Source organism: Octopus bimaculoides, chromosome 19 (genome assembly GCF_001194135.2).
Source record: "Octopus bimaculoides isolate UCB-OBI-ISO-001 chromosome 19, ASM119413v2, whole genome shotgun sequence".
Taxonomy (NCBI): domain Eukaryota; kingdom Metazoa; phylum Mollusca; class Cephalopoda; order Octopoda; family Octopodidae; genus Octopus; species Octopus bimaculoides.
This window is the reverse complement of record NC_068999.1, coordinates 43,462,792-43,472,473: the sequence shown is the minus strand read 5'-3', so window position 1 is coordinate 43,472,473 and position 9,682 is coordinate 43,462,792. Positions and strand designations below refer to the sequence as shown.

The 9,682-nt window shown below is 37.6% G+C and overlaps 1 protein-coding gene across 1 annotated transcript in view; it reads right to left on the bottom strand.

Annotated features, from left to right (window-relative positions):
* Positions 1-6: 6 nt before the first annotated feature.
* The window catches only part of LOC106874507 (muscleblind-like protein 1), a gene marked incomplete at its 5' end in the record, with an annotated part of 72,588 nt that continues 62,912 nt past the window's right edge, over positions 7-9,682 (bottom strand). Inside the window, 2 exons of the mRNA XM_052974706.1 lie at positions 7-701; positions 3,497-3,581. Coding sequence (XP_052830666.1) covers positions 565-701; positions 3,497-3,581 — 222 coding nt within the window. The remainder of the gene's footprint in view (positions 702-3,496; positions 3,582-9,682) is intronic.

Here is a 9,682-nt window from a genome sequence, read left to right as displayed (position 1 = left end):
CCCCACCCAGTCAGTCATGTAAGACTATTATTATTAGTACTACTACTACTACTACTACTACTACTACAACTACTACTACTAACTTCTATTACTGCTACTACTGCAGCTATTAGTACTGCTACATTGATTGAGCCTATTTCTTTTTTTCTTTTTTTTTTCTTTTCTTAATCCCCCTTTCACATAGACAGACATGTAGATAGATAAATCGATAGATACTTAGATAGATAGATAGATAGATAGATAGATAGAGAATGAGAAAGTAAGAGAGTCTAGAATGATCAGTGTAGGCTCCCCACTAAAAATAATAATAGTAATAATAATAATAATAATAATAATAATCTTGTAGTGATGCAATAAAACAAAGACGACAACAACAACAACAACACTGTCCACTGAAGTAATAACAGTAAGAATAGTAGTAGTAGTAGTAGTAGTAGTAGTAGTAGTAGTAGTAGTTGCAGTTGTAATAGTGGTTGCAGATGTAGTTGTAATAGAAGTAGTAGAAAGTTGCTGTAGTAGTAGTAGTAGTAGTAGGTCGGCTGCTGCTGCTGCTGCTGCTGCTTCTCAAGTGGTCAAGTTGGGAGCAGCAAGGGCTGATAATATAACAGGGATGTGATAGTATTTGCACAGGTGTCTTCGGCACTTCCCCTTAACTGAATCACGGCACACAGTCACCTTGCCCTCCGTCACTTCAACATAATCTGAAAGTTGTAAAAAAAAAAATTAAAAAAAAAATTAATGATAATAAAGGTAATAAAAACGATGAAGAATTATCATCATCATCATTGTCATTTTAATGTCTGCTTTTCCATGCTCACCTAGAATGGATGGAATTTACTGCGGCAAGTTTTCCACAACCAGATGACCTTCCTGTTGCTAACCCTCACCTTGTTTCCAAGTAAGGTAATATTTCCTCATGACCAGACATGTCGTGGTGCACAGGAAATGAAGAACACTCACTATTTGTGTGATCTTCTGACTTACAACTGTCATGCATTGTCAAAGCAAAGAGACAAGCGCTCATGCATACACACATGCATGTATGCACAACAGGCTTCTTTCAGTTTACACTGGTGGTTCTCAGCTGGGGCCCATATAAGAATTGTGGGGTCAATGCAATAAAATAGTAAATTGGAGATCCACAATAGTATTTCAAGAAAACCTAAAAAATTTTCCTTTAGATACATTGCAACAAATCTCATCCAACTCATGCCAGCATGGAAAAGCAGACATGAAAACAATGATGATGATCTTAATATGCTGGATGTTGCTAAGAAGTATTTGAAGATGGACAAATGCCAAAAAAATAATTCATCGTATTTTATTTTTTATCTACAAACTTTTAAATATAAATAATCATTGATTAAGCTTAACCATAAATAATTATTGAGATACGTGTGTCTGTGGCCAAGGAAATATGTGTTATTGCAGTTAATTTAGAAACACAAGTGAAAAGTTCAAATCCTGTTCAGGCATCTTGTGTACTTCTAGAAACAAGGGAGTTGACATCACAACTGGATATCAGAGAAAAATGCTATGAAGATGTAAATATTTAAAAAAAGATCTTTTAACTGCAAAAGTTTGCTTAGATGTCAAAAATATTAGTGTTATTAACCAAGAGTCTGATACGCACACACATACACAATGTGCGTGCGTGTGTATATATATATGTACACACACGCACATATATTTCCAAGTAAGTTTTTATATATAGTGACACCAGTGCCTGAATAGTCACTGAGATTTCTATATATCGTTGACAGTACCGCCTGACTGGCCTTCATGCGGGTGACACGTAAAAGCACCCACTACACTCTTTGAGTGGTTGGCGTTAGGAAGGGCATCCAGCTGTAGAAACTCTGCCAAATCAGATTGGAGGCTGGTGTTGCCATCCGGTTTCATCAGTCCTCAGTCAAATTGTCCAACCCATGCTAGCATGGAAAGCAGACGTTAAACGATGATGATGATGTTGACAGGAGATTTGGCGGTTATCATGCTGCTGGACATCTGTCACTGAGAACTACGTGTGCTATTATAGGTTGAGCAATACTGATCACGTGTTCGCACAGAGTCTAAATCCATGCAACAGCAGAAAGAATTGCTAGATGGTTGAAGAAGCTGGAGAGGAAAAAGCAGTCAAATCTATCCCTAAAACATATCCTGTCATCCTAAAAGACGATAATATAGTTCTAGAAACTATCAAGACTGGATGGTTATGGCTGGAACACTTCCGATTAATCGGTCTGCACAGAGTCCAAAATGACACAGTGGAGACAACAATGGGCATCAACAAGGTCAGTGACGAAATAAGATGCAGAGGCTGGAACTCAGATAAGATTGAGAAAGTGACTGTCTGGTGGCACTAAAATGTAAGCCTCAGTGGGGAAATAGCAGCAGGGTGCCTTAAAACCACATGGTAAAGGAGCATTGACAAGGAAAGGAGATGAGATGGGCGGAGATGCAGGAATGAGGCCAGAACAGCAGCAGTAACAGAGCTGGCAGAAATGTTAGCACGCCGGGCGAAATGCTTAGCGGTATTTCGTCTGTCTTTATGTTTTAAGTTCAACAGAAACATCTCCAGATTCAAGTTAAATTTTGCAATTGTTTATGAGGAATTTACAAAAGAGCAGTGAACAAAATGCGTTGCAGTATTTTTATTTGTTCTTACATTCTGAGTTCAAATCCCACTGAAGGTTCCCTGTCCCATACATTTCTGGTCTTCTGCAATTATAGAGGAGGTGCAATGGCCCAGTGGTTAGGGCAGCAGACTCGCAGTCATAGGATCGCGGTTTCGATTCCCAGACTGGGCGCTGTGAGTGTCTATTGAGTGAAAACACCTAAAGCTCCACGAGGCTCCGGCAGGGGATGGTGGCGAACCCTGCTGCACTCTTTCACCAAAACTTTCTCTCAGTCTTTCTTCCTGTTTCTGTGGTACCTGTATTTCAAAGGGGCCAGCCTTGTTACACACTGTGTCATGCTGAATCTCCCCGAGAACTACATTAAGGGTTACACGCAACTGGAACCCTTGTTGTTGTAACTGACAAAGTGCCATAGTGTGCAATGATAATTGTCATCAAAAATAATTAACAAACAAAATGAGGACAAATATTCGTCAAATACTCTTTTTACTCTTTTACTTGTTTCAGTCATTTGACTGCAGCCATACTGGAGCACCGCCTTTAGTCGAGCAAATCGACCCCGGGACTTATTCTTTGTAAGCCTAGTACTTATTCTATCGGTCTCTTTTTGCCAAACCGCTAAGTGACAGGGACATAAACACACCAGCATCGGTTGTCAAGCAATGCTAGGAGGACAAACACACACATATGTATACATATATACGATGGGCTTCTTTCAGTTTCCGTCTACCAAATGTAAATAATGTACATAATTCATCTCTTAAATATAGAACTGTATTATCAAAAATAATGTAGAGAGAAAGATGAATAGAGTTGTAGATGGATAAATAGAAAGTGATGAGTGAAAACAAACTTACCCTCCATTAGATGCACAAACTTACATTGTGGCCTGTTACACTGGCTAGACTTAAAATCGCGGCACAGTGGGAGGGTGTCCAGCAACTGGAAGAGAAAGGATAAACATAAGAAATGTATTCTTTGAGTTGGAACATTATTTCATTTGAGAGAGAGAGAGAGAGAGAGAAAGAGAGCAAAAAGAGAGGAGGAGACAGAAAGAAAGAACAACAGTTTGAAAGGGAGAGAGGCAGAGAAATGCACAAATATGTAAGAGAGAGAGAGAAAGAGATGGGTGAGGACATGTATATAAGAAATTCCTATATTAAGGAATCTTGTTAATTTTGCTAATTACAGAATGAACTAATCAAGAATATGCTAATACGCACACAGCATCCCATACACACACACACACACACACATAAAAAATACATGCGTACCCATTTAATTTTGATTTCTCATGGATGTGGTGTGTGTGTGTGTATAAAACAAAAAGAAAATTCATTTTAAGAAATTGCAAACATATACAACCTCACCAAAATATTTATAAACAAACAAAAATACAATCAATCTATCAAATAAATATATATAGCAACTGCAACAGCAATATGTGGTTGCTATGAGGCAGTGATGTTGCTAGTGAAGTATCATGATCAAAATGAAGTAGCCACATGTTAACAGCAAAGAAAATGTTCGGAGAAGAATTTTAAAAAGATAAAAATGCTACATGAAGTATCTATGACAACAGAAGTGTAACAACCAAATGCCTTCACATTCATCAGCCACCCCCACCATTAATCCCCAAATGTTGCTAATTAAACAGAAACCCATTAGCAACAAAGCAGCCAATTTGGTAATAGAGTATAGACCAGACAAGATATGTTCTATATAACATCGCTGATAGAACCTAGACAACTGAGTGCCCTCTTCATGTAGATGTTGCTAATTAAACAGGAACTTGTTAGTAATGAAGAGGCAAACTCAATTAAAATGTAATTAACTTGACTATGTTATTACATGAAGACTGATTGATCTGAAGAGTTGGTAGCAATGAGGTTTTAACCAAATTAGTTAAACATGTTAACTAAAAAGATGGAGGTAACTAAACATCAAAATTTGAATAACAGATAAGCATTCAGCAAAGACAGTAGGCTCAGCATTAGTAATGTGTTGCTAACAGGTTAATAGACAAGTGTCAAGTGGACAGCAACCAAAGGTGTTGACAATTAAATAGCAACACACAATAGGATGACACAAAGTAATGTTGGACAATGAAATCAAAACTAAATGGCAACATGTCAGCAACGATTTAGCAATGACTTCATAGCAAAAAGAAAAAAAAAAAAACGAAGAAAAAAGCCAATGCATTAAAAAATAGATAGCAACACATTGCTATGTCAGAGGTAGATATACAAATAGTGATGTGTTAATAATGGGATAGCAACATTTTGGGGAAAATGGATAGATATATCAAAAGAAAAAAATTCACACACGCACGCACAAATACGGAATATGGAACCACAAACGAGAATACAAATAGTGCGTATGTATGTGTGTGAGTCTGAAGGTATTAGTATGTCATGTGGATGCCACTGGAGGTTTGATTGTGCTAATGTGTGCATGCTGCCATACGTGATACATACATGCACATATGCACATTGGTAACAGTTATCTTCAAGAATGACGATAAAAGACAAAAACCATAAAAAGAAAAAAAGAACATCGAGTGATATAAGAAAAACCAAGACAAGGAATATTTAGCCCCCACCCCCACCCCATCAACCTAAAAAATGTTACATATAGTTTAATAAACAAACTGTGCATGTTTATAACCATCATTATTGTTTAACGTCCGCTTTCCATGCTAGCATGGGTTGGACGATTTGGCTGAGGACTGGTAAGCCAGATGGCTACACCAGGCTCCAATCTGATCTGGCAGAGTTTCTACAGCTGGATGCCCTTCCTAACGCCAACCACTCAGAGAGTGTAGTGGGTGCTTTTACGTGCCACCCGGCACGAAGGCCAGTCAGGTGGGTACTGGCAATGGCCACGCTCGAAATGGTGTATTTTACGTGCCACCTGCACAGGAGCCAGTCCAGTGGTACTGGCAACGATCTCGCTCGAATGTCTTATAAATACTAAATAACTTTACATATACACACACCTACATTACCTGGCAGGCTTCTTTCAGTTTCTATTCATTTATCTATACACAACCACACACACACACGAGTGCAGGAGATCCTGCGTTCTTCTTATCAAACTTGTGTGTCATCATAGGATCCAATATCTTATAGTATATTTCTTTCTCGTTTTCTCCACATTTTTCTTTTCTCTCTCCCTCACTCTCTGTATTTGCCATTTATTCATTTCCTAAATCTTCTGAAAGACACCTTACTCAAGTGACATTTGTTATTGGTGTCAAAGTCTGAAACAAGGCCAGCTACATTTGTAATTAATTAATTAATTAATTAATTAATTAATTAATATTAAAACCATCAATAAGGCGGTGAGAGTTGGCAGAACCGTTACCATGCTGGGCAAAATGTTTAGTGGCATTTTGTTCTGCAATCAAGTTCTGCCATGGTAGACTTTGCCTTCCATCCTTTTAGAATTGATAAAATAAGTACCAGTTGAGCACTGGGGTCGATGTAATCAACATACACTCACCCTCCAAATTGCTGGCCTTGTGCCAAAATTTGAAACCAGTTTTAAAACCAGGGCTGTGGAGTTGAAACAAAAACTTCGACTCTGACTCCTCTACTATTGGCACCTCCGACTCCAACTCCTCTTTATGTAATCAAGTGGTCTACATACCCCATAAAGCATATGCATACACTTGTACTTTGAGTAGGCCTATAGGTTATAACTGGTTCATATTAAAGAATAAAGATATCGTGAGTTGGAGTCAGAGTCAGTATAGTTTCACTGACTGACTCCACAGTCCTGATTAAAACCATCATTTGCAATCTGAGTATTGATCTCAAACTGGTGTATTCATATTATGCTGCACCAGTTTTCTGCTTTGTCTAATATTAATATTTTATTTCCTCGTTGCGTGAGTCATGTTTCATGAGTGGTTGCATAACACTCACTAAATGTTATGACATTTTCTATAGAGAAATTTTTTATATTATGGTAAATGTTATACCTTTTGACAATAACAGAAAAAAAAACTACCTACTTAGTTATGCATGTTTCTGCCTATTCACACACACACACGCACACATGTGTGAGTGTTACTTTCCAACTACATCATTTCAGGTTCAGTCCCATGACATGGTACTTTATTGCTGGGCCACAAGCAGTGGCATCATTGTCATTTCTCCTGGCTTTGTAATTTCAAGGATGAGTGGAACAAGATACCCCTTACTTTAAAAACAGGTAAGAGTTAATGTTGGGAAGAGCATCCAGTGGTAAAAAAATGAATATCCCAATAACATCTTCATGCAATCCATGCTGGCATGGAAAGAACTATCGCAAGAACAAGGGATATATTTGCATACACAAAATGTTACCACACAAATTCCATTTACCAAATTCCACTCATAATGGTCAACCCAAGACAATTAGCCTAAGTTCCATGCAGTGGGATTAAGCCATGTTGTTGCCAGAAAAGCTCAAAATTTGGGTTTCTCCTTCTCATCCTTGCACCTAATATATTGAATGTTTCTTCATATACTTCAGCCTTTTAATGTTTAAAATGGCTATAGCTGGTCCAAATAGTCTATCTGGTTTATGTTCACACCAGCCAGATCCAACCTTTTACACCTATCCAACAATATCATTTTTAAAATAAGCAATCACATCATAAAAATCTCAACTTACAAAGTTGTGTATGGTTAATTTTTTTTTTTAATGCAGATGATTAAACATTACATTTGAAAGTAATCGGAATGCTTAAGGGTTAATACCAATGACTATTTTCACACACACACACACGCACATCTGAATATAAACACATAGATATAAGTGTAGCTAGTCACAATTATCTTTTCAAGAAAGAGCAGAATTCTTTAACTTCAATCTGAAGAAGATGGCATATACCAACTCAAACAATTCTCCAGACTTTACCAAACTAACACAGCACTGAAAGAATGGCATTGTAATGGCATCGTTTAAGAAGTAGAACGTTAAACAGAATTGGAGATAGAAGAAAAAGAAGAAAAATTCAAGTAGTAATTTTTGACAAATGAAATTGGCAGAGCCTCTTTGGTGTAATTGGTAGCACAATTGCCCACCAAACAATAAATGCATGGCTGAGCATAAACACAAAGTGAAGGAGGAAACGTTTCGTACACGTAGAATGAAAAACAGATTTTTAATACAAAAAAAAATGTATAAATACTAAACCTAATGCCAGATTTAAATAATCTTCCCCTCTTTTCTTAGAGGATGGCAATAAGCAAAGTGTGTGGGCGAGTAGGTGCGGATATTGGAAGTGGGGGGACGGGTAACGTAAAAAGAAATAGAACCATTGTGAAATAACATAGGATATGACTAGAGAAAGAGTTATTTTGTTGTAACTTTCTTTATTTTATCCACATTCTCATGTCCTATTTTTTAGAATGTTTGTTGTACGAAGTTTCGTTTGCTTTTAATGAGTTAAGTGTGATTGATAACTTAATTAAAAACATGCGGAGAACTTTTTCAAGAGAAGAAATGCTGAAAGCTAGAACTATTTTTCAACATGCACAAACCTGACTGCGTGGTATGGATGTAGGTTCAACCTGACAGTGAGGCAAGTGTCTTCTTCCATAAATGTGGGTTGATAAATATTTTTTACTTAAAACTGAAGACATGTCCTGAGAGTGATAAAAATCAAACATCCAGTTAACATCACAGGGTTTGGAGTGATCACTAGTGACAGCGACATTATGCCTCCATTCATTCTCTGTTTATTTCCTCATGTTCCTTTCTGTTGAAGAGCATAGGCTCGAAACGTAAAAGACTTTCTCACCTTCCCAAGCATTAAACTAATACACCTGTCTTTGTCTTTTGTTTTTCTGTAAATTTCAACTCTATATATGGGAGAATGTACGAAAAAAACAACAACAGATGAGGACAGGTGGTGTAAACAACAAAAGGATGTATTAGTATGACGCTCGGGAATATGGAAAGTCTTTAACGTTTTGAGCTACGCTCTTCAACAGAAAGAATACGGAGACAAGGAGAAAAACACGGAGAAAAAAAATTAAATAGTGTCCAGTCAGCGGTCAATATATATATATATATATGTATATATAGCAACATCACTAGTGCCCGTGGCACAAAAAAGTACTCACTACACTCTATAAAGTGGTTGGTGTTAGGAAGAGTATGCTCTGCAAAGTGGTTGGCGTTGGAGCTTGTCAAACTGCCCAACCCATGCCAGCATGGAAAGCAGATTTAAATGACGATGCTGCTGACATGTGCGTGTGTGTGTGTGTGTGTGTGTGTGCCTCAGTCAAACAAAGCAAAATCATGATTCTTTTCAGGCCTCCAAGACAAAAAAATAAAGTCATTCCCAGCTGAGAGACCTGATCGGAATATTTTCTACAAAATGTAATTCTGAAAAGGCGCTCAAGGGCCAAGTGGTGGTGGGGGGGGATGTTCAACTGGACAATTGATTAATTTACTCCTTAAAAAGAAAAGAAATGCTTATTTATTTATTTATTTATCTATTTTTAAATGGTGCGGTGTGTGTGTGTGTGTGGGGGGGACTAACTGAAGGTGAACTTAGCCACTTCAATAAACAGAGATCAATGAAACAAGCAGCAGACTGTGAGGACCCAGACTAGACTGTGAGGACCAGGGTCAGAATAATTGATAAAAACCCTTGAAAATTGTAGTCCAGCAAGACCACAAGAATATAAAGGCTGCAACCAAAACTGAGTCATTTGTTATATAGATCTGCTTTGTCACAAACAACTGTGCATCCAGACATTTATTTATCTGTCTATTCAACCATCTTTTCCAATTGTCTGCCTACCAGTGCATCTCTTTCTCTCACTCTCTCATATATATATATATATATATATATATATATATATAAATAAATAAATATCTATCACTCCTTCTCCATCTATCTCTCTCCCTCTCCATCTACATCTCTCCCTCTCTATCTATTTAACCATCTATCTGTCAGGCTTGAATAAATGGAGAGCTGCCCCCTAGAAGGAAAAACATGCCCCTACCCATCCCCCCCCCGTAATCACTCCTCATCCATT